This window comes from Ornithodoros turicata, chromosome 7 (genome assembly GCF_037126465.1).
Source record: "Ornithodoros turicata isolate Travis chromosome 7, ASM3712646v1, whole genome shotgun sequence".
In the NCBI taxonomy this organism is placed as follows: Eukaryota; Metazoa; Arthropoda; class Arachnida; order Ixodida; family Argasidae; genus Ornithodoros; species Ornithodoros turicata.
This window is the reverse complement of record NC_088207.1, coordinates 57,700,294-57,725,199: the sequence shown is the minus strand read 5'-3', so window position 1 is coordinate 57,725,199 and position 24,906 is coordinate 57,700,294. Positions and strand designations below refer to the sequence as shown.

The 24,906-nt window shown below is 44.3% G+C and overlaps 1 protein-coding gene across 5 annotated transcripts in view; it reads right to left on the bottom strand.

Moving 5' to 3' along the window:
- The window catches only part of LOC135401723 (phospholipase D2-like), a 29,365-nt gene extending 4,701 nt beyond the window's left edge, over positions 1-24,664 (bottom strand). Inside the window, exons 1-28 of one of the 5 annotated variants that reach the window (XM_064634271.1) lie at positions 24,594-24,664; positions 24,432-24,508; positions 22,477-22,625; positions 22,158-22,320; positions 21,775-21,903; positions 21,096-21,210; positions 20,185-20,250; positions 19,894-20,054; positions 19,673-19,825; positions 19,426-19,575; positions 18,578-18,743; positions 18,361-18,471; positions 17,348-17,487; positions 16,155-16,227; positions 15,689-15,779; positions 14,874-15,031; positions 13,742-13,771; positions 13,568-13,594; positions 11,798-11,853; positions 9,709-9,854; positions 8,961-9,079; positions 8,400-8,522; positions 8,020-8,130; positions 7,266-7,357; positions 6,556-6,722; positions 5,587-5,654; positions 3,946-4,287; positions 590-828 (exon numbers count right to left, since the gene is read on the bottom strand). In XM_064634271.1, coding sequence (XP_064490341.1) covers positions 604-828; positions 3,946-4,287; positions 5,587-5,654; positions 6,556-6,722; positions 7,266-7,357; positions 8,020-8,130; positions 8,400-8,522; positions 8,961-9,079; positions 9,709-9,854; positions 11,798-11,853; positions 13,568-13,594; positions 13,742-13,771; positions 14,874-15,031; positions 15,689-15,779; positions 16,155-16,227; positions 17,348-17,487; positions 18,361-18,471; positions 18,578-18,743; positions 19,426-19,575; positions 19,673-19,825; positions 19,894-20,054; positions 20,185-20,250; positions 21,096-21,210; positions 21,775-21,903; positions 22,158-22,320; positions 22,477-22,606 — 3,312 coding nt within the window. In that variant the 5' untranslated portion in view covers positions 22,607-22,625; positions 24,432-24,508; positions 24,594-24,664 and the 3' untranslated portion in view covers positions 590-603. Of the gene's footprint in view, positions 1-589; positions 829-3,945; positions 4,288-5,586; positions 5,655-6,555; positions 6,723-7,265; positions 7,358-8,019; positions 8,131-8,399; positions 8,523-8,960; positions 9,080-9,708; positions 9,855-11,797; positions 11,854-13,567; positions 13,595-13,741; positions 13,772-14,873; positions 15,032-15,688; positions 15,780-16,154; positions 16,228-17,347; positions 17,488-18,360; positions 18,472-18,577; positions 18,744-19,425; positions 19,576-19,672; positions 19,826-19,893; positions 20,055-20,184; positions 20,251-21,095; positions 21,211-21,774; positions 21,904-22,157; positions 22,321-22,476; positions 22,626-23,720; positions 23,820-23,949; positions 23,970-24,431; positions 24,509-24,593 lie in introns of those variants that run through there. The other 4 variants (XM_064634272.1, XM_064634270.1, XM_064634273.1 and 1 more) reach the window with 4 other exon arrangements.
- Between the last annotated feature and the right edge of the window lie 242 nt (positions 24,665-24,906).

Sequence of the window (24,906 nt, the reverse complement as noted above, 5' to 3'; positions counted from 1 at the left end):
CTGGGCCGACTTCTAAGGGAGGGTCATTGCCTGACAACATTCTTTGCCATATTCTGACCAATTGGGTGCTGTTGGTCAAAACGTGGCAATCGCGCGTGTTCTCAAGGCGCTCGCGTCAGCGAACACCTCTTTTTCTTTTTCGCCCGGCCTCAATACAGCCGGGCAGCGGGTTGCCCAACTACTATCCAGTGTCGCCGTATTGGCCCGCACGCCGAAGTTAACATCAGCTAGCAGACGACGGCGACAACGGCAAGCCCTATCATCACCACCACCACCACCTAGCAGACGACGTAACGGGAACACGAGCGACCGCGGTGCCCCTAGCGTGATCCAAGCGACTAAAACTGCTAGTTTACCCACGTTCGGGTGACAAATGCCACGCGTGACCTGGCGCGGTCGCCAGGCTAGCAATGCCCGAGCGCTGGACCATGTTGACACATTTCGACTAAGCGAATTCGCCGTTAGCTACATTTTAAAAATAACTCGCACGTTATTTCACCTTACCGGGGCCCAGCAGCCGACAGTTAATTGCGCACAGGTGGGCTGCAAAGTACAGCCTGTTTTTTTTATCATAAGTACAGTTGCTTACCAACGTAGTGAATCTCACGTCCAGAGGGAGACTGGCATCAGGGCCTCTTTGGTTCCCGAAGCAGGCGTAAGGACCTCGTCCACGAGGAAATTCTTGGGCATCTCCACAAGATGGCCTCGCAATTCGAGCAGTTCTGCCCGAGCTGACTCAGGATCTGTTTCCGCTAGCCCGGGAATTGCACTGAATTCCTGAAGCTCAGCAAAGCTACGGACTTGGTCACTCGGGATGCAGCGAAACACCTGTACACCAGACGCACATCGTCGTCATGCCCTTCAGGATACTGTTCAGTCTGCAGATCGCCACTACATATATAACTGTGCACCCTCATATACAGGGTATTTCAGTTAAATCCCCGGGCTAAATAATTCGCGAACCGGTGCACCAATCGAATAACTCTCTTTTTTACAAGTATCTGTCCAATACCGCCTACAAGATGCGCACCGCGTGAATGAGCGGGAGGCGCTCATTATTTAAATAAAAATGCAAATGAGCTTCGTAAAAAAGCGTAACTTCTAAAGCAGGGCGCTGTCGGTATTAAAATGGGTACTACCCCTTTTGGGACCTTCAGTGGACACCTTTCAGAGAAAAATCTGCCACCGAAGCGGGTCATTTGTTGCAGTAATTAATTGGTTTCGGTTTACGTATTTTTGTCGCGGCTGGTCGCGGCGAAGCGCAAAAGGACGTAATTCATTGGTGTAATTTATTGGTGTAATTCATTGGTGTAAGGACGTAATTCATTAAGGAGTAAGGGAGTGAAAGAGCGTCTTTTTGCGCTTCGCCGCGACCAGCCGCGACAAAAATACGTAAACCGAAACCAATTAATTACTGCAATTAATTAATTACTGCAACCAATTCTTAGCTGCCCCCTGTACTCCCATAATTGACGCATCCTTAATTGGAGCGCCCAGATATCGAACTGAATTTCCCCGGCGTACTCAACGGGCAGCGACTTCAGCAGTCTTAGCTACTTATATAATATTAATATAATATAATGTTACTAAATATTCGCATAATTGACGCACGCGCCATTCCAGTGTCCAGATATACCAGAATTTCCTCGCGTATTTAACACGCCGCGACTCCATAAAGCCTTCGCTGCCGTAAATACTCGCATAATTCACTGGGATAATTCCCACCGGAGTGCCCAAATGTTGGCACTTACTTTCCCCCGCATATTTAACGCGCCGCGACTCCAGCATCCTTGGCTGCAGTAAATACTCGCATATTTCACGCGCTCCCAAAAGGAGCGCCCAAATATCAGTACTTCCTCGCGTACTTAACACGCCGCGACTGCAGTAGTCTTAGATGCCGTAAATACTCGCATAAATTGACGCTCTCCCAATTGGACCGCACAAATGTCCGTTCTCCCCCCCCCCCCCCCCCCGTGTATTTAACGCTCCGCGACTCTAGACCATTGGCTGCAGTAAAAATACTCGCATAATTGACGCACATCTAACTGGAGCACCCAAATGCTAGTACTTCGTTTTTCCCCGCGTATATAACGCGTCGCGACTCCAGCAGCCATATGTTAGCAGTAAATACTCGCATAACTGACGCACTTTCGACTGGAAAGCCCAAATATCAATATTTACTTTTCCCTCGCCTATTTAACGTACCCGTTACTCCAGTAGCCTTGGCTTCAGTAAATACTCGCATAATTAACGCACTTACGACTGAGGAGTCGAAACGCCAGTACTTCCTTTCCCTCGTGCATTTAATGGGCTGCGGTGACGTTAACATACAATTGCACAACGTTAACAATATGCACAACTGACGCACTCACGGCTGCAACACCCAAACTGTTCTCGTAAGTAAAGTAAAACAAAGACCCATCCAACACTAAATCGTTTTGGCGCAAGACGTCACGTGTACAAGACGAACGATACTGCAGCGCCCAAATTGTTCTCGTAAGCATGCAATCTCTCCTGCAGCCCCCGAATGGTGGAACTGCTCGCACTGACGTCACTGCCGGATAAGTTGCAGATTCGCTGTGCCAACGTTCTAGTACGTGCCCATCACTTGCCTTTTGCTGCAAAAGCTTTGAAAGGAGGTTCACGTCGATGCAAATATAACCGTCTTTTAAATATGTCCGGCATAACTTGGGTCAAAGTGTCGTGGCCCCTCCGAGGGAAGCTAGGCATCTGTTAACAACTGGGCAGGTTGGTACATACTTGCGCTGAAGCGGCAAGAAGTGACGGATATCTGCTTACTGCAAGTAAAGGTGGTTGCAAGTCGCAGCTGTGCCATTCCGTTTTTGTCTTGTGTCATTTCTTGCCACTTCAGCAAAGGCCACTTCAGGGATTGAAGAGGCCCTTGCTCCTGTGGTGTCAGAGCTTGACGAAAAAATGTGTTGGACATGTAAAAGAACAGTTTGTTTCTTGCTGCTGCTCCAGGTGTTTTGGGATTAACATCTCCACTTTTTTCTTTTTACAATCAATCAATTTGTTGTATACGCAGAGTTTGGAAGCCAATCATGCGCGTCGCCATTTTTATGGTCACGTGTATGTTCACATTCGGACCTACCCAGAATGCATTCCGTTTGTCTGGCACACTATCGTATATGGAATGATGAGTGGCAAGGCAGCGCTATGATGGGGCCATTGTACTTAAAGGTAAAACCCCTAGGTTTCCGCGAATCCGCGAAATTCTGCGGGATTGGCCATGTCTCGTGGAACGTACCGTTTCCAATCAAAGGACTGCATAGGGGAGTTGGTACAGGTTCATTATGATACTGTTACCCGCAGGATCGTCAGATTTTTTGCGAAATAGTATTTGGTATATTACAGAATTATGGGCATTCCTGTGTCACCATTCTGCAAGTTGGCTTCACCTCACACTTCCTAGAGTGTCGGTTGTTTACATCGATTAGGCTAGCCTTGGTTAGTTTGTTATTGTAGGTTTTCCGATTTTTCTAGAGCTTTCGCATTCATAAATGTGCCGTCGTGCGCCACCAGAAGTTTGTGAGTTCCATAGACAACGAGTTGAGTGTCCAATCCCAGTATGGTTTATCTGCACACACCCTAGTGTATGCATCTTTTATGGTAAATTGAGAATCACTTATACACTGCGCATTTGTGTGTGACCATGGGAGAATGCTGAAACTTCATTTATTGATTGTTTTCTGTTGCCCGTGGAATGCTGCAGATTTGTAAATCCCCACTTCGCAGAAAATTTTATTTTTCACCGCAGAAAGCTAGGGGCTTTAATTGTCATATCATTAACGCACCATTGCGCAAAAGATCGTTTCGGGTGGCATTCAACGATGGGGGAAAACATGGGCGTTTGCCCCATCTGTCACAGAACGGCTGACTGCTGCACTTGTTCAAGAACAACAAAACTGTACGGAGATGACTCACTTTTTCAAAGATTTCCGTGTTTTTCGTGGCAGTTTTCTTCCACACGCCTTCGTAGAAGGACGTTGCGACGGGGTCCCGCAAGTCAATGTCGCTGTTCTCGGTCTCCAGCAGACCAAGATGCTCCCGGAAGAGAGTCCTCCGCAAGGACCCGGCAAATTTTCCCGAGGAAAAGATTCGCCCGTCCATTATGGACTTCTCCCTGTCAATATCTGTGACAATGACGGCTAGTTCACTGTCCCTCCGACCCAACATGCTTCGATCGTTGATGTTAGCTGAGCCTATTATGGCAATTTCATCGTCGACGATCATCAACTTGCTGTGCACGTAAACCAGCTCCTGCACCTAAGGTTGACAAACGTGAAAGGGAGGAATCCTGATCATGCAATGCTTCGTCACCTCAGCTTACAACGGTACGTACAGCTTCCCCTTCAACCTTAATAATAACACCGGAAAGAAATTCGGTCTGGTTCCCGAGCGCGATAACAGCGCCACCCTTGGGGAACTGGGGGAATGTTAAATGAACGAAATCCTCGCGTTAAACTAACAGAATAATTCTGTTCAATTAAGATTTCCTCACGTGCCCGAGGGTTGCTGTAATCGCTCTCGGGAACCAGACCATATTTTTTTCCGGCGTTATTATTAAGGTTGACGGGAGCTGTACAATGATGACAACATCACTAGCAGTCGAACCCGTCTATTACGATGTTGACGGGAACACGAAATCCGATCGTTATAATTGAACTTTCACAAAATCGCCGGTCAGGATCAGGTCAACAAAGTAGAATGCCGTTGACATGTTTCTTAAGAGCACGAAAGCATTTTATCTAGCTCTAAAATTGACGTACTACGTGAGGCTCCGCATATCTTGAGATCGACGGCTTCGTCCATTGCTCGTCGTCGCCGTAATCGTCATCGTTCTCACTAGCGGAAATACGCTGTCGTTTAGAACGCGCCTCGTCACGGGTAATTCGTCGATGCGCAATTGTCTGCCAACTCACATTTTGTAAGGCACGGTACTTCGCGACGCAGTTTTGTACAAAATCTGTCGAACACGTGCAACTTCAAGTCGAATGATGTGCCTTTCCTAATCGAAATGCGTCGTGGAACCGCAGACGCCATAGTGGCACGCAGCCAATCAGAAAGAACTTGAGGGCGAGAGAACGATGCGGAGAGAGAGAGCAACCTCCTCTACTTCTCACGAGCGCATTCCAAGTTGCGCGCTCCGCAACGCTCGCAATCCCCGTCAGTTATGCTTGGTTGTACGCGCAGCGTTTTCACTTTAATGCTCGCAGAGTCTAAGACCCTCGAAAATGCCTACTCACTTTGTTTTCGACGGAAAAAAAAAAAAAAATTTTAAGAAATAGAATCTTGCCCCTCGGGTTTTGCACGTTTTACCGGCCACCAGGAGAATTCTGATCGCTCTACGTGAGCAAACGCTTTCACGGCGAACGCTATATATCGAAGTCTCGTTCACGTGTACTTCAATGGGTGAGCTTACGGGAACCGGTAATAAACGGGCCCAACTGTAAACGCAACCGTAACGTCGGTACATGTTTCAACCTGCCTCCGGAAATTTGTTCCATCGAGGAATTATCGCAGTTTTTGCGTGAAACAAATGAGAGGAGATGAGGGGACCCTCACCAATCTTCCGTGCAGCTCGTCATGCCTTCTCAGGCCGAAGAAGTCAATGTACTGGTACGGGTCTGAGACTGTAAACAACGGATATTTAATAGGTCAATATATGTCGACATATGTCAACGGTCAATATATGTCAATAAATAGTCACCGCCTCAGGTATAAGTTCTGACCATGACTAGGGCCTGACTTTTTCGGGTTTTATTTTTGGCCAAATTCGGGGGGTAAATATCGGGTGATATTTTTCATTTGAAAATTCGGGTGTATTCGGGTTAAATCCCGTTACGGCATATTCTGTCGTCAGAAATTCGGGTGTATTCAGGTGATTTTTCTTTTTTGTTTAATAAAAATTTGTCTTATCATGGAACTAATGTTTAGCAATGTTATCAAACTTTATTTTAATGCACGCTTACGAGTGTGCCACATGACCCGGATGTTTTCGGGTAGATTCGGGTTAAACCCGAATTTTGCAGATTTCGTTCGGGGGGGTAAATATCGGGCGGATACGGGTTTAACCCTAAAAAGTCAGGCCCTAACCATGACCTACTTGATTATAGCAACCATGACATAATCAGCAACCCCCTATGAGGATCCCTTCCGCACAATCCACTAGGAGCGCTACATATCGGCCCGCGAGATCTACATCATCATTGGAGAACGGAAATATGAATTTTGAACACGCAGATGTGCAGACGTACGATTACCATAGCAGACGACAGCAATAGCTTCTTAACGCGTAGGATTATGAAGATAGTCGACTTTAGAAAGAAGCATCCCATGTGGGACATCCGCTGCTTGCACAAAAATACTAACGTAAGCTGACGTCAAAAGTATTCTAGAAATTGAGGCAGCAGTAACCGGGCCGATGAGTGGCGCCACCACTAGCCTCCAAATGCGGAGCTGGGAAGGGGTGCCTATGACACGGTCGCTATGATCTCTAGTGGGTCGTGGTGCCGACAGCTGGCGAATATTTACCGTCGGCAGCTTTCAAACGTTCCACGATGGATGAACTGCCCCTGCACATGGATGCGTAGTTCCAGTGTGTTACTGCTTGGATTGCTGTCCCCGTGTCTGTGCCTACTTCTCCTTCAAATGCTGGCAACAGGGGCATCACAACATACACTTTGAGATTTTCTTTATGTCTGGAATCGAAAGAATCACTTCAAATGACGCTTTGCACACACAAACAGGATGTACCGTAATTTCACGCGTATAAGCCACGCCGCAGATAAGCCGCAGGACCCATTTTTAAGAATGTTTTGAAAATTTTCAGGCAGATAAGCCGCACTCGGAGATAAGCCATGGGCGATGCGACGCGGCTGATTTGTGCGACCAAGGAGACCATAGAGAAGGCCATAAACCCTGTGGTCCATGCTCCGGGGTCGGCATGGTGTACAACAAAGGAGGTCAGTTCTAGTGTTCTACCATGATCGGATTGTGCCCTTGTTGCTTGTTTTTCATGGATCGACGGGTCAGAGAGCCTGTTGTCCCTTTCGTTAAAACCGGGGTATGGGGAAAATACCAGGGCAAAATAGTCATCGGATAAGCCGCACCGGTGGATAAGCCGCAGAGCGCCCGTGAGAAAAAAAAAAAAAAAGAAAAGAAAAAATCGCGCATATGCCGCGGCTAATATCGGTGAAATTACGGTATGTCCAAATGTCTTCCAATTACTCTTAAAGCATCACCTGTGTGCCTTAAGGATCCGAACGTACAACGCTTCTCCCAACTGGTTCTCAACCGAGACATTTCCTTTCTCCAATGTAATGAAAAATTGATTCTGCAAGGATGATGTTGCACTACATTACTTACCAAAAAAATAAAAAAATAAACATGGTCCAAGGAAACTAACCAGAAAATGGTTGTTTCTGAAAGGATGATGAGTACTGGCATGGCGTACATTGCATTTTCCATCTTGTATCGAATTGTTGTGAATCGAATTGTATTGTATTTGTATCGAATTGTATTTATTATTTATTATCGTATCGTATTATGTATTTATTATCGAATTGTATTTGCACTAATTGTATCGTTTTTTGGTACAGATATTACTGTAATGGGCTCTTTTTTATTCCTTACTTGTTCGGTTTCTTTTTCTTTCTCCAAAGCTATGTAAGTGCATTTGTAGTGGTATTAGTTACTGTCTGCTATCTAGCAAGGACGTCCCACATGCGAAAAGGCATAGGCCATCCTGTTTTCCTTTCAATGTGCAAAACCAGTAGAATAAAGTTATTATTATTATTACATGATGCGCAATATACTTTTTTTTGGGTCCGTGACTGTACTAAACCAAAATATATGGTACCTGGACAAACATACAAGACACAGGGGGTTAAGCCTGATGTAATGTTACTTGAATTCATGTTTAAAACACCCGTGTTTACCTATCTTTTTGATTGCTTCCTTTCTCCTGTCCACGAGAAAAGAATGTTATTCATTTACCTCGATGTAGATGAAGTGCTTCGCGTTGATTATGGCATCAATGTAGGCCGACTGAATAGAGGATTCGACAGCCCTTATTCCAGTCGACCAGTTGCTGGCACTTCTCAATATCTGCAAAATGCATTCAAGCAGTCAGCGTGGAAGAAACTGGTAAGCCTCGCTAATATCCATTTTGAGGGAAGCATAAAATATGTTTACACATTTCTTAAAAATACGCGTTTACGCATTTAAAATATGTTTACACTTTTTGCCCATCAACACCGTGCCGATCATTTTTCACCTTTGCATTAATGTAAGCATACAGTAACTGAGCACTGTGCAGACATGTACACACAATGTTCAAGAATGCTGGAGGTAAGAACACAAGAATGTCATCTCACCTGGCAATCGGCAGTGTACAATGTACCGACCGCAGACTCTGGCATTGGTGGTATCAGATCAATGTCATCGTAGGCCTTGGGAAGCAGCCACGGATAGCTTTCATGCTTTTTGGCTTTCTCAAACTTTCAAGTACGGGGCACATGAAACCAGAAAGAGTCGTCGGTGTAGCAAAACTCCTAGACACTGCATAGGTAGCACTTTTTTCTAAATGACTTCACCATCACAACATGGTGGGCCTTGCTCGCAGCCCATCACATAGCATCGACATCATAACTCATCATTAGATCTCAACATCAACCTCCCCAACAACACTGAATGTCCTCTAGATGTACCAATGATGTGCTAATGGACTTGTACGTCCGATGGATATCCCAGGGATATCCATCGAACGTACAAATCCGTTAGGACATTATTCGTACATCCAGAGGACGTTCGGTGTTGTCGGGGATGACAACCCATCACAGCCCACCATTCAACATACCATTCTCTATGATATGATGGTGAATAATGTCCACCATGAGTGAATTTGTGAACCTATGTGACACTGGCAACATACTCACCTTGGTGAAGTTCCACCTCTGAATAAAATGGCGTGCGACATCGCGAGCCGCTGCACCGCAGACCATGGCTCCGATGTCGTGCCATGGCATACGAGGTGTCTTATTTCTATTCACAATGTCTGCAAATTTGTCAAACAAAGGCTCAGTTTAAATCCCAATAGAATTTCCATAGCTCACAGAGAATTATATCACAGCCGAAGATCACGAGCTGGAACCAGTTACGGATCATGCTGGTTCTGAATGGTTCTTGTGGGTTTGAACTGGTTCCAGCTTACCATGGGAGACCAACTGAGGTGGTCTAAGCAGGAAATCTGACCAGCTGAGATGGTTCCAGCAATACTGGAGTCCATGTGCAATTCATTTAAGCTGGATAAGATCCAGTTGAAAGGGTTCCAGCAGAACTAGAGTTCATGTAGAATTGGTTTATGCTGGATAATATGAAGTTGAAAGGGTTCCAGCAGAACTGAAGTCCATGTACAATTGGTTTAAGCTGGAAAGTTGAAAGAGTTCCAGCTGGACCCATTATGACTGGTTCCAGCGGGATCCATCAAAGCTGGTTTCAGGTGGATACATCTGAGCTGGTCTATGCTGAGATTTGTTCCATAAGCCAGCTTAGATGGAACCACTTGAGTTTACAAATGGTTCAAGCTTGTGATTTTTGACTGGGATATATATTCAGGTCTACATAATTTGATTTCAGAAGCTTCATACAAACAAGGAACAGTACAGTACAGTACAACTTGCTCACCCACGAAAGGATGATGTAGATCTGTGAGATCCTTGATAATGAAGTTGACATAGTCCTTCCCCAGCCACAACTTGGCTGACCCTTGCAGGCCACTGAGCTCTTCGTCTTCTAGGCACGGCTTTAAGTCACTGCCTGGTACTTCAGACCTGATAGTAATGCCAATGAAATGTTCCATGTAGTTCACGGTTCGTTAGGAATAAAGAAATTACAAGGTACATAACCTCAAATACAAAGCGTGCTATTAGGTTCACACAGGGCTGAGGGTGGTATGCAACTGCCTCTATCAGGGAAAATGCCTCTACTTGGGAAAATGCACCTCGACAGCTGCACGCTAGATACATATCATGTGCATGTGAAACGGTAGAGGCATACTCCTCGGATATTGTTTGAAACAGGAAAACAACAACAACAACAATGAAAGAATTGATGTTCTGAGGCTGGAACAACATAGAAGGGACAAATACATACAAGGCCTCAATTTGCCTAAGAAATTAATGATGTAAGATGAAAGTCAACAACAACAACTTTATTTGGCAATGATGAATGGGAAGTTTCATCGCCAGGGGCAATACTCTACCCCACAAGGAACCACACAAGTAACCCAACCATTGTACACGCCCCTACCACTATGGGTACACACGACAGGCCCTCTTAGTCTTCATGAGGTGTCGCAATGCAGCTGTATTGGATGCGTAACATGTACCAGAGCGGCGTGCCGCAGATCCTGCCTGCTTGCTCCCTCTACCCTCTAAAAATTTAATTAATTTAATTACTAGTTAATGCAGGCAGTGTCTGCGCTGTTTTTGCTCTGAACACAGCCAGAAGAAAGAGGTGAGCTTTCAACTGATGGACGTGCCAAAGGAGCGGATCTCCACAACAAAGATAAGTATGCAATGTCACATTTTTTATTACATTTATATATACTGCGTTTATTTGATTACAACAATTTGTGATTGGCTCGAAATGTGACCAACATCCGACCAATCTCGTATTTGCGTATATGAAATACCTAGGGCCTGACTTTTTAGGGTTAAACCCGTATCCGCCCGATATTTACCCCCCGAACGAAATCTGTAAAATTCGGGTTTAACCCGAATCTACCCGAAAACATCCGGGTCGCATGGCACACTCACAAGCGTGCATTAAAATAAAGTCTGATAACATTGCTAAACATTAGTTCCATGTTAAGACAAATTTTTATTAAACAAAAAAAATCGCCCGAATACACCCGAATTCCTGACGACAGAATATGCCGTAACGGGATTTAACCCGAATACACCCGAATTTTCGAATGAAAAATATCACCCGATATTTACCCCCCCAATTTGGCAAAAAATAAAACCCGAAAAAGTCAGGCCCTAGAAATACCCTGAGGTAGCGAATACAACAAGATTTCGATGGTATGACTGTGTGAAAATCTGAGTTGGTGCATGCAAATGGTTGTTTGTGCCGTGACAAAGGAATCAACTAGCTCACATTCAAGTAAGCATCATAAACATGCGAATGACAAAGATCAATTTAACCAATTTGGTAGCAACGTTGTTTCGCATACAACAAGATACAACACATTGAATGAAAAGTTCATGCTCTTTGCACTTTGGGGTTTATACGAAATGTTTTTATTTTAGCAGACCCACACAGATATGTGGAAACAGCGAAACAACAAACGGTATGTAGTAAGCATGCAAGTTGTGTGTGTACACTTGGGTGCAGCTGTAACTAAACACAATATATAAAAGACACATTCAACTGCAAACACACTGGTAACACAACTCCCTACACATGAGCGACAATTATTTGCGTGAAGCTCTCAACCTACCGCGGGCAACTTACGAACATCGAAAACAGATCCAATCCTGACCAGCATGCTGAGAAGGCAAATTCAAACATTAGCTGCACCCACAAAACAAAACAAAGTTTCGCTAAACCGGCCAAACTGATTTTATGTTAGATAATGCTAAAAGTAACTCTTTCTTTGTGGCATTACATTGAATTTTCTCAATAACAAAAAGTAGGCACAATGTGTGTATTACCTAAGGCGTGTGTTCTCTATAAGAGAATATGTAGTGTAAAGCCGCACATTACTTACATGTCTGCAAGGTCTAGTGAGTCGAACGACCTCGATCGGCTGGTGCTTGCAAACGTCTGGATACAAAAGGAAAGCGTGTTTCGATATAATGGGCAAGATAAGGTGTGCCTGATTGGGCAGTGATATTTACACAAAACAAAAAATAACAATACGGTATAATTAGTTTCATACTCTTCCAATATGCACATCATCACTTTCACGATCTGGGAACATTTAATTGTGTACAGTACCAATGTTCACTAAATCTAAATTTTGAGCAGACACTGTTTTTAGTCTTTGTTTGATTTGAATAGCCTTTTATCCTGAGCTCTTGCAGGCAGGTAACAACACTTTCCATGGCAGTTTTCTGTTTTGCTAGGTGTATTTCTTCATTGAGCAGGGGCTGTAGTAATGACACCCCTGTACTTAAAACCCTGCGTTTCGTTTGGCACTATGTTTGAGTTCAGTGCATAACACGGAAGAAAATGTCACGAAAAACATCAATAGAAGAAGTCGTTGCCATTATAGGGTGCCGTCTGCAATATGCGGGTGAATTTTGCGGGAGGTCGGGTCAGACCACCCGCGGGTTTGCGGGTGGTCTTCATTCTCATGTATCTCACACGTTAAATTTTGTTCAGATGTTTTGAGGTAGACACGAAGCACAGTTCTGCCATGTAATGTAATGATGTAAAATGAAAAATACCAACAAGGAAGAAACAAGTTCTAGAGGTGTGCGAGGGTGCGGTTATACCCGCAGAATTCCACTCCACATCGTGGTTTGTGGATAGACGTATATAACGTCTCGCAATCTGCGTAGATCAGGTGCGGACAAACCCACGCACCACCTCGGTACATGGGGATATCCACGAATTTACCCACATTTTATCCGCAAACAAGCATTAGCGTCTCTGTCGATGCCCCCTAGGTGGAGCCACAATCGACTACTAAACGAATCCAAAATGGTCTCTAACTGTGTCATCCTTTGCATTGTTGCGCCTTTAACTGCATTTTATTGTACGATAGTGGATGACACAATGTTCCAGAGTGGCTTGCATGCTGAAAAGCGAAAATAATTTGCAAGATAACATTTTCTTCATTCAGATTTTGTCCTGCAAATGCAATGACTGCGGATTTATGGATATTCTCTATTTCCGTTGCAGAAGCAGATACATCAACTATTTCAACTAGCTTGGTTGTGGATGTTGCACACGCACGTCTAATCCGGATGCGGATACTGTCAACGTTATCCGCGCTCACCTCTAACAGTGACCGCCACCTGGGATTTCACTACTACACAGAAGTTAAGCAAAGACACACGTAACTAGGGTTGCCACCAGGCCGGTATTATACCGGCACTGCCGGATATTTGCTCGCTCTGCCGGTTGCCGGTAGGAAGGTGATACCGGCAGCGTTTTGCCGGCATTTGTGACTCAAGACCTTTCCTATGGGCTTTTGCGGGGTTTTCCCTTCAACATTCCACTACAGCTCGAATAAATCTGGAGCATAGCCCCAACTCCGCAGTCACCAGTTCTTTCTTTAGTTATCCATTATTATTATTATTATTATTACACACAGGAACATATGTTTCCTCGTATTATCTTGAGCTCTCTCTCTATCTCTGTTTTCTCTGTGTGCTCTTCCACCCCTCACCCACTTCCCTTTCCCGCGAGCCTTTCTCCCTTTCCCTCTATTCCACCTCCTCTCCCTCAGCCGGTATTTTTCGCTACCAAAGGTGGCAACCCTACACGTAACGTCCGGGTAACTATCCACAGAGGAAGATGCGCTACGTACCTCGTCCCGCAGGCGTTCCTGGTACGCCTAACTCGAGAGGTAAAGGGTGCGAAAAAGAACGAAGAAAAGCAACAGAGAGAGAGAGAAAAAAAAAGGGAAGCGTTAGTCATGTTATAGTCATGCTGGGAGGCTACTACTACGTCGTGCACGCCAAACACAAGTGGAGAAACATACCTGACCGTGTCTTAGGAGCCGCTGGTAGGCCTAACTCACGGTCATTCCCAAAGAGGCCGGGACAAATAAGACATGATAAGTCATGCAACCAAACACAAGAGCAAAGCACAAGCTGCATAATAAGTGATCAAGAAGCTGCTAGAAGTATATTTAATGCAGAAAAAAAAAAGCCTGTGTGCCCCGCTATAATATAGTCTACCCGACTATTCCGTGTGCCGCAGAAATCGCCGCTTGCTTTCTTAGCGCACTACTAAACCGTACGTAAAATAACATTTAATTCTGGGAAATGTGCGGAACACTGACCATTATCCGGCATATTCCTTATTGCAGGAGCATTGGAACTGCCATCTCACATGAGGATCAGCCGTATTTTGTGAGATTGAAACTTATTGCATAGAGAAAAGCAGCTTCACAGAACATGTTACAAGCAGTGTGGAATGACTCCAGATATGTTTAAACACCTTCCACTTGCGGCGTTCCGTTCACTAGAAAATGGGTGTATTTAGGTTTGGAATTTGTTCCGTGTCTGGTAGTAACGGCACCAATGAAGATGTCTTTATGAAAAGTAACGCATTTTTCTTGAACAAAGCATTAAAACGCAAGCGAGCTGGTGTAATGATGTTGAACGTAACATTAATGTAACGTATCATATCCTTGAGCTTGAGCTGGTGGTAGGGACAGGAACACAAAACACAACAGGGGGGATACGACATGGGGGACAGGGGGATACGTACAGAGCCCTCATGGGTGTTAAACAGGAGATGAAGACCGTATACGAGCCCTACCGTGGCAAAAAATATTGCACTTACAAAAACATAACTTGCAGTACAAAACAAATTAGTACAAGTGAACAAGCAAGCCTGGTCATCTTTTTCTGTTACTATCACAACAAATGCCCATTGCAAAGCAGACAAACTACAAAACCGCATGTCAGTCCCAACTTTGTCGATACATCTGTTCCTGGCACACCCAACGGCAAGCGCGTGAACTACGACTACGACTACGACTGCAAACTAACGAGTGCACTAACAAAACATGCGTCCTAACAAAAACATTTCTTAGCAATTGCCCAAACCTACAGAAGGCGCCTACACAACGTTAGAAGCAACCGGCGCCACACGCAGCGACTTACAGAGACAGCGCGGAAGACACGCCGTGCCTTCTGCACGTTGACCGCCAGCCGCGAACGCTGCTCTTCTCCGGAGACAAATTTGCCAGCCTCTTGGTCGAAGTACAGTTTGTCGTCGCTCTGAGACTCTCTCCGAGGCTTGGAATCTGTCTCGGATTCTCCTGGAAACGAGACATTGTGTCAAGTTTAACAATTCTAAACGATGTAAGCACCAGTGATGGCCAGTAGTTATCTACATGTAGTTACACTAGTAGTTAAACTACCTGATTGTAGTTAAAAAGTAGTTATCAACTACTTGCAGAAATGTAGGGTGCAACTACTAGTTACACTACTATTTCGAGTAGTTAACTACAGTAGTTAGGTTACTGCCAACTACTTCCGATTTTGCCGCAAGCTTTACGGCACGATTGTACTTCCGATTTTTACCTCGACTGATGATTGATTACCTTGATACCTTGATTGTTTGATGAGAACGGAGGTGCGGAGCAATTGTGCCGTGCATGTGTACTAAACCTTCACTTTTATCGCTGCTTGTGATTCATATTTAGGTGTCCAAGAACGCTATAGAATGGGATTGGTGTCGATGGACAACGTTAAGTAGTTCAAGATGTAGTTAAAATACATTGCAGTAGTTAAAGAAGTAGTTTTAACTACCTCCCCTCAAAAGTAGTCGAACTACTAGTTAAACTACTCCATCGCGAAGTAGTTAGTAGTTATAGTCAAGCTACTGTAGAAGTAGTTATTGGCCATCACTGGTAAGCACATTGCGAGGATGGCAGGAACAACTGTAACGGCTCAAAGCGGCCATTTGCGTGTACCTGCAAACGGAGTTTTCTCTGGTGTTGAGTCCTCGGCTGAAGGATCCGGTGCGTAACGCAGTTTCTTGGTAGCCAATACTGTTGTTGCATACTGCGAGGTAATTCTAAATTAGGTTGACACAAATATTTGTAAGCTTCGAATATATTTTGCAACAAAGAGTTAGTACTTGATTTCGGCTTTGAACCTAGTAGCACTGTTCAATGTCTCGGGAATTATCTAAAAACATTGATTCAGGTTGTATCAGCCTACAACAACCTTCTGCACTGATACACACAGTGTTGTCAAGATTGTCCTAAGAAGGCTTCAAAGTACTAAATGTTGTCACCCAAAAGAAAAGATGACATGACATGTTTGGAACATGTCATTTCTTATGTGTACTACTTATTGTCATGCTTAGAACAAGCGTTACTCAACGTTGCATACGCAACAAACTCGACACGAAGACCCGAAAGCGAGGCATACTACCTCTTTCGTGAATGTTTCGCTGTCAGTAGAGTCAGTGCTTTGTTGGACTGTGATGCCACCAACATCTGTCAGCCTATAACCATGAGGAAGGAAGCAGAACACCAAGTGACAAATCGATCGAGAAAGAAAGGAAAGATCCGTAACACCCAAAATTTCTAGCTTGTATGCACTTGTACAAAGTAGTACCGTTCTGTGCTACCGGGAATTGGGCGCTAATTTTAAATCTGCAATTCGAGGAAAAATCGGGCGATAATTGTGGTTTCCTGTGTTGTTGTTGTTTTTTTTTTTTTTAAAGTCATTTTTTTTATCAAAAAGTTTTTGAAAAAAAAAAATCCTCTTCTTTTTCTTTTTTGTGACCTACCAGCACTAATCCCCAAAGGCATAGACAGTGCTAACACACATTTCTGGTGTACGTAAGTGAGTGATTCTTACATGTGCTACGCGTGGCGACCTTAGTTCCGTCTTCAGTGGAATGAACGAACAGAATGTGAGAAAGTCGCGTGAAAAGCTCGATAATGGATTTAACGAACGTACATGACTAAGAACAGTTGTCACAGGAGACTTGAAGCGTGCAGTGAACAGCAAAAATCTTTGAAGACAGACCTCTCAATGAGTTGCACAATTTTTCCCAAAAAAATCTGTTTAAAAAATATATAATTGAACAATCAAACATTTTCTTAACTTTTTAAAAGGGTCTTTTCTTTTTGGATCACCCCCATATAATAGGAAATTTGCGAACACCAACGGAGGTATAATGTGGAAAGCCATTTTTGGTGGTATATAATGAGAGCCTGAAGTTTTCGGGAAATATTTTTTTCTAAATTTGGGGGGTAAAAATCGGGTAAATAAACATTTACCAGAATTCGGGTGAAAAAGCTTCCATTACGCTAAAATCGGGGAGAAATCGCGCTGAGTTATTGAAACTAACTGTAGCGATTTGGTACAAACGGTGATGTAACTACATTTTTCTGCCAAACAAGTAAGTTGGTGCATTCCTACAGACATCCTAGAGAGGGCAATTTGCCTGGTAAAAATCGGGTTGCACCCTAAACAGGCAACCTTCAATTCGGGGTGCAAATTCGGCGAAGAATCGGGTAAAACCCTAAAACTTCAGGCTCTATATATAATGTATCGTAGAGCGTTTACTATACTGTAAAACCTACTTTTGCGGAGATATTGAGAGTTAAACATGCCTGTGAATGTAGTCGTCCCATCGGCCGTAGCAGAGGTCCAGGCCACCCAAGAAGGCATATGTCTGGTCCACGACAACCACCTTTTCGTGATGCGCCCATAATAGGATGCCACCTTTGACATGGTCTGGATGCCTAAACACCTGGACACCAACACGCACCGAGTTTATGACGAACGCCTCTTTGCGGGTAGCAAGCAATGAGCCGTTACAAAATAGACAGTGGAGATTACATTAGCCGACCGATTTTCCGGACTTGGCAGTGACCGACGATCGCTAAACTGAACTTTATTTCACCTCAACTGCGCTAAATAAGTCTGTAATTGTGTCCTGCCGCATGTGGCGCCTGCGTGTGATGATATTTGCGCGCGATTGCGCGAGCGCCATGCGTTCGTCGTGCACACTGGACAGTAGCAACAACGCGTCGAAATCCGGTGAACAGTGACAGCATGCCGCAACAGAAACTCGACTAACGCATTGACCCCCCAAAGCGCCAAAAGACACGGCGTCACCTAGTGGTACGGTTGGGAAGTTTGAGAGCAGTCTCGCCTACGGTTCCAATTACGAATACCGTCGTAGTGCCGAAAATAGTCGTACTGGTGTTTGTCCGCAAGCATTTTAGTCCAGAAAATCGTACCTTTGGGCTCGAATCTGACTGGAAAAAATGATAGTAATATAAATGTATTAATCCTGTGGTGAAGGTCACAGTTTACCTCATGGGGGTCACAGGTATCGAATGAGTATGATTAATCGGCGTCCAGAAAATCAGTCAGCTACTGTAGAGACACTATCGTACCACATTATACCGTCTGTGACCATCACATATCACATCACAATACATTTCCTTCACTCCGCGTGAGGGCACTCAGCGTTTCACATATTTTGCGGAGCTTTCCATTTCTAGTACGTCTTTGTGTCTCTCAGTAGATAATGTGTAGGGGGACACGAGAAATATGCACAAATTATGCGAGTAAATATGGTATTTGCACAGCCCCAGTAAGAAGATAGGTACCATACCTTGATGTTTGGGTGTTGTGCTACTAATCTCTGCTTGCTGTAGAGGCTGTTGATGTTTAATGCCATCTCAACTTCCTTGTAAAGGAGCACAAACACACGGACTCCTTCCTCCTGCGTGCACAAAATTACAAAAATAAAACGTAGAGTGCTTTGTCAAAAATAAAAGGTTTTATGCGATACTAAAGTCCTAGATTCCTGAAGATGAAAGAGCCCTCACAGCCTTCCGCTTGAGCAGTTTGTCGAGCCTCCACTTGTGTCCCATAACGACGGGCCGCTTGAGGAAGATCTCTGGCGTTAGCCACCAGTCGGCAATGAATATCTCTTCCTTCGCCATCTCAATGGCGTTTGCCACGGCTTCGAAGTATTTAGCTCCATCTGTGAACCTGCACGTGCAAAGCATATTGTGTATGCAGTTCCGAGTGCTTCTCTAGTTCATCTTCTCCCTCCTGATCATAATTATAAAAGGCAATAATCCTCAGGATGGGGTCTGACACGACCTTCAGACCCTTCTCAGCACTAGTAATTAATTACTAATTAGTTATCAATAGAGCCCCCTAGCTTTCCCTGAATCCGCAAAATTTTGCGGAATTGGCCGTGTCTCGCAGGACCTGCCGTTTCCCTCAGATTCATCCGTTTTTCACGGAATACTCGGTATCTTATTATCTTACGGAATTATGTAAGGATTTCGATCGATCCGCGACATTTTTGCTGATTAAACGTGATCAGTCGCGACTGTAATGGCTGACACCACTGGTAATGCTGGATGATAATGCTGATAATGAATATGCCACGACGAAAGGAAATTCAACGCCTGGAGGGAGATTGACAGAGTTGAGTCGCTTCCTTTGCGCAGTGAAAAGTTACGAAAGGATGGAAAAGCGTGCGGGATGATCTGGTATCTTGAGAGGGTGCTGCACTTTTATTTTTTTATTTTTTGCTCGTTTTCTCTTGCCCGCGGGTTTGTGAGTGCAACATCTCGGAAATGTAAATTTTCCACCTGTGGAAAGCTACGGGGCGTTAGTCATCAACTTAAGTATCAGGGTTGGAATGACACGCTGTACCTACCACCTGCACCGATTAGCTGAGCGCACGGGCACGAAAGAGTCAAAGCGATTGGGCTGCGTAAAATCTCTTCCCGCTGTCTTGGCAAGATGCATGAGCTGCTCCTTCCACTCTCGCTCCTTGCGCCGTGTCCAGCATCTCACCAACAGGTTTCTACGCAAAAATTGCGCAGACGGAGAAAAAGTTCCGTATTCAATCGCCTGTCCCGAAGCCGTGGTTGCGCTGCGCCAATCGATTGCAGCAAACCCACCTCGTGAGATTCGAGATGAGCATTCCATGGTTGACACCGGTGGCCATGAAACCCGACTGGACTTGGAAACCTTGGTCCATGAGCATGACGCACTTGATGGCTCCGTCACGAGGCCGCACGTAGATCACACATGAGTCCTTCACGATCAGCCACCTATAGGACAGTTTGGCAGACAGAGATGAAAATGATCATCATTGTCCTCCGAGTTGAGATCGGCTTACCTTTTTCTCCACCGACTGCAGCACTGGTAAAAGAGAAACTGTATTTTGAAGCAACATCTCGCTCCGTGGTGACCTCCAGCTCTCTTGTTGACTATGCCCTCTTTACCCTTGGCTCCCAGAGAACCAATGAACGAGAATGGACTGATCTCGAGGAACTGCATCTACAATGCAAAATGACATCCCCAGCACATTCTAGATACATTTGCAGTTTTATGTGTGTGGGGGAAACAGGGAACATGTGGTATGGTGAGACGAATTTTGTGCAACTGGGTTATCAACGGGTTAACTTACTGTGTCGGGGTGTGACCTGTACGATGGAACCTGAAGTAAGTTTTGTAAGTAGGCTTCTAGTTGTTGCTGTAATGTGTAAACAGGAAGCCTTTCAGACACTGTCATGCATGTTTACACATGTCTTCACCGCATGGCATACTGCAGATACGGGCAATTTCTGTGTGCAACATTTCTCTTTTGCACCCACCGTACTAAGCGAAAAACTAATGAAATTAAATTTATGGGACAATTTATTTGTGGGAAAAACAAAACCACAACAGCCCTAAGGTGCGAAGAACGGTAGTTGTCGTTGGCGAATCGAGACATTAAAATCGGGGAAAGGCAACAGAACTTTTTTCCGTTTCCGTTGCTTGCCCATATTTGTTTCTGTTTCAGATTCTGTTTCCGTTACGTGTCTATTTCGGGTGTCGGTACTGCTGTCTCTCCGTACGCACGTGTACACGAAGCAGAATAGCAGAGTGCAAAAAAGTCAAGGCCGGAATGCCTGCTAATCAGAAGCTGCAGTTACTTAATAGTTCATTTTCGTTGTTGTTCGTCAGTTAATTTTAGTTCGCCTCACCCAGCTTTATTTCATAAATTTATCTAAACGATACAGTAAAGGATTATAATAAGTCAGGGACTGCAGTACCCAAATTATTACTGCAAACTGTTTTCGTTTACATCTCTGTTTCAAGTATTCTGAGTGTGTGACATCCGTTTCCGTTACCGTTACCTGCTATATTTCTGGTATAATACCGTTTCTTAGAGCCTGCGCTACAAATATTATTCAATGCCAACAATAAGTTGTCCCTCTACGTCACGAAGCAACTATGTGGACAACACTGCAAGTACCTCTCCAACGGATTAAATTCGTGCAGGACTCATATCGATCAACCTGAGTGAAGGAGTACACTAAAAAAAGTACAGCTTACAGCTCTCTGCTTGACCTCTTCGTGTGACAGGAGAGACTCTGGTTTCTTGGGAAACCGTGGGAGTGGACGACTTTTCGTTTTCTCCTCTTTGTAGCTTCTCCGTCGCTCGCGGTGTCTACGACGCAGAAAGGGAAACATTGCAATAACGTTCTGGCAATACAACAAAGAGGATGATACTAACCAATAATGTGTGGCTTTATATTGCAATACACGTACTTGTACAATACAAGTACAATACGTTGTACTTCTAAGACGTGTTAAGTGGGAGGACATACATATTGTATGCAACAAATACAATAACTTTTTAGTTGTAGGTAACACGGTACAGAGAAAAATTCTTGGTGTTCACCTCAGCCTGTATGAGCAGCAGAGTTCGCATTTTAGGAAGCTCAGCTTTGTGGCCGCCCCGATTTTAGTTTCGAAAGTGACGCAAATCGAGAGGTAAAAACAGGTTTTACTGGGTTTATGCTTAACATACGAGGCTCTAATTATAGTTGCTGATATATGATGGGTCTGTTGTCCGGAAAAAAAAAGAAGAAAAGAAAAAGCATCGCGTCTCCAACAGCAACACGTAAATGTGACAAATTTTCGTGTCTCCTGATTTACTTGTCGCTCGGGAAGGAGTCGTAGTCCTAAATTGTGAAAAAGTGCTCTCACTGGCAGAATCTTCTTGACATACCTCTTTGTAGGCAGAGGGATGGCCATGGAGGCCCGATACAGCTGCAACTGCTGATGCAACTGCTGAAAATGTTTGTAACGCCGTCTAATCGTCCACTGGAACTCGCCGTGTCGTAATTCAATCACATACCTGTCGAAAAGACATATCTTCGCATCAGAGCTTGTATTCCCCACAACTTTATAGCTTAACCGAACCAAACTTTAGTCACAACTATTATTAGTGAATTAAAGGGGTTGTGACACTTCGCCCCAAATTATGCCGGATAAATGTATACAATGGTAATGGAAGATGGACTTCGAATAATGGTAACGGAAATGAAAAAGATTCCATTACCTTTAACCCTGCTAAAAACTGCTCTTATATCAGAATCTCAAAGCGCTTACACATTAGGGTAGATGATATGAGCGCTCGTGTGATCCCGATCGAAGCTGGTGATTTTTAACTCGATGCAACATCCCGGTATGAGGAAGCTGTCGTTCGGTTCCAGCATGCCGACACCTCCATCGTGTATCCTCGTGAATGGAAGGCAGACTGCCCTGGAGGTAGCTGAAAATTTGGTTGCAATGCAGTGTCATTTCATTCTTCCTCATTTGCGAACATATCGATATTTACGAATAAGTACAAAGTGACAAAGCATATACTTTAGAGAACGCGTATTAAAGGAAAAAAAAAAAAAAGACATTTCACATAGTGGATATTTACCCCCGTCCTTTCCGTCGCACTCATTACACGCCGCGTCGTCGATCGCATCCAGGTCGTGCTCGGGCGGACGGAGCTCTTCGAAGTCCAGATCGCTTACATTGAGGTTCTCTTCGGATGGTGGGGTCTCCATCAGCTTCTTTACGGAGTTCCTAAGTTCCAAAGAGATCGACACCAGATTAAGGAGAACGCTGCGTACAATGTTGTGTAGAACAGCACTTTATTTTGATGATGATAATTGAGATGTTTCATCATGACGGGTTGATACTTTACCCCATTGTAGTAATTTAATATAATTGATATAACAATTCATCTATCAATGATCGTGCATCATTTGATATAACAATTCATCACGGTGCATCATTCTTTATTTATTTATTTTATTTTTTGTTTCCTGGACTGTATTATTCTCATGTATTATGATTTGTGCTCTTATTATGTTTAACGCACTTTTCAGGGAGGAGTGTTTTCCCTCTGGCTCCTCCATGTCTATGGTCTCCAGTTGTGATATATTTTGTGTAGAATGAAATAAAATAAATGAAATGAAATGAAATGAGGACCAATGTCCTACACTGCCCGGAAGGATGAGCAGTGTTTTTTCAGGGCAGGGCATCGGTGAGCTGGACTTAACGATGGACCGAGCAATTTCGTTATAGTAAGAATGCAAGTGTCTAGCCGACATAAAGGGCACTGCAAGTGTGGTTTTCGGGTGATTTCCGCTTTTTCGTCTCGGAGGCGAAAGGTACGATGGTGAGATTGCTGCGTTTAGTTTGTCTTCAAATCGGAAAACTGGAGTGCCGACAACACCCAAAGAATGACACAAAAACACCAACAATATGGAAACGTAATACAGATTTTAAGACGACATATTACATAAGTTTTCCATGCACCTTCGTTCCGGATGGTCAACTTCTGACTTGATCCATAAACCACAAGTATTATTTCTTGGCTTTGCTCCGGAACAACAAGCATAACAATGTTCTCATTCTCTCTCTCTCTCTCTCTCTTTTTTTTTTTTTTTTGCTTTCGGATTGATTTGGCGCCCTTGGTTAAACTTTTTTGCCTTACTTTGCACTGGTTGGTACATTTTACCATGTTACCAACTACAATTTACCACAAACGTCCTACAAAGTCAATGTCCTGCAACTCCATGTATAGAAGCAGACACATACTAATGATCAACTCCGTTCCTGCATCAAAAACGCTTTTACACGTTGCATTTATGTGCAATAATGCAATAAACTCACCCCATGTTTCTTCACAGGCAGTATACACTTTAACGGACCGTGTAATTCGCGACTAGAAATCGGTGCACAACGGAGTCCGTGCATTACCGCACTACACACAACTCTGTCGCGTCTGACAGGTATAATCTGCCACATGCTACAAAAAGAGCGCGCGCGCGCATACAATGAACAGGTGTTTGCAAAGCTACTGCTCTCACTATTTATTTTGACGCGGGATAGTTAAACCCACCATGCGGAAACACTGCGACGTCTCAGCGCCAACTAGCTCGAGAAGGCAGCCGGCTGGGCATGTATTCCGGAGAAGAATCAGCAGAGTTTATACAGTGTATCACTGTTTAGATGTGTGAGTCACACACACACACTGTCAGATAACGCATGCCCAAGGTATGTGCTCATGTCCACTGTCTTTCTCCTATCCGTAGAAGAACTTTTGCGATGAAATACACGAGATGTCCACTGGCCACGAAAAGGAGACTTTTGAGTAATCGAGGCCGCGTAGATGGAGGAAGCGATCTTGTTGATTCTGTCCTCCGGCCAGAAAAGTAGCAACAACAAACAGCTCGCGGGAACAAACATCTAAATATAAACGGAGGGGAACACAGACAGCTAGCATAGAGTAAGCTGCACTGTACGTTCATTTTAACGTGTAAAAGACAAAACATGCCACGATTGTATTGGAGAAAACAGTCGCAGCAGAACGGGTAACATTACCAGATGAATGTCCTTGGGTGGTTTCTCTGAAGGAGCCTAATGAGAACGATGTTGTTTGGCTAGCCAGCGCATCTTGCCTACAGAAGCGAAGTGTCTGCGTAAGCTCTACATCTTCGCACACTTTCAAACTAGCGCTAATCAACAGCCAAAAAAAAGTTCTACCTGACCAAACTTCTATTTCCGGCTCTCGAGTAATCTCCTAGCGGTATCCAACATCTCCCTGTCCCGACCGTAGCGCCCTCTCCTAATCTCTTTCGAGAACTCATCATGAGACTGCGAGGGGGGACGTTTGTTTGGGAAGGTCGGATTCTGAGAAACGTACATTGTGAAGAATGTATGTTGTGGGACACCAGAAGAAAATGCACCATTGTCAGAAAAGCTCTGACGGGTTGCAAGGTCGCTTTCGTCCCGAATTCGAAACCAGCTCGGCCACGTTCGGTTCTCCAGAATCTCCACTTGCTTTCTTTCTGCGTTG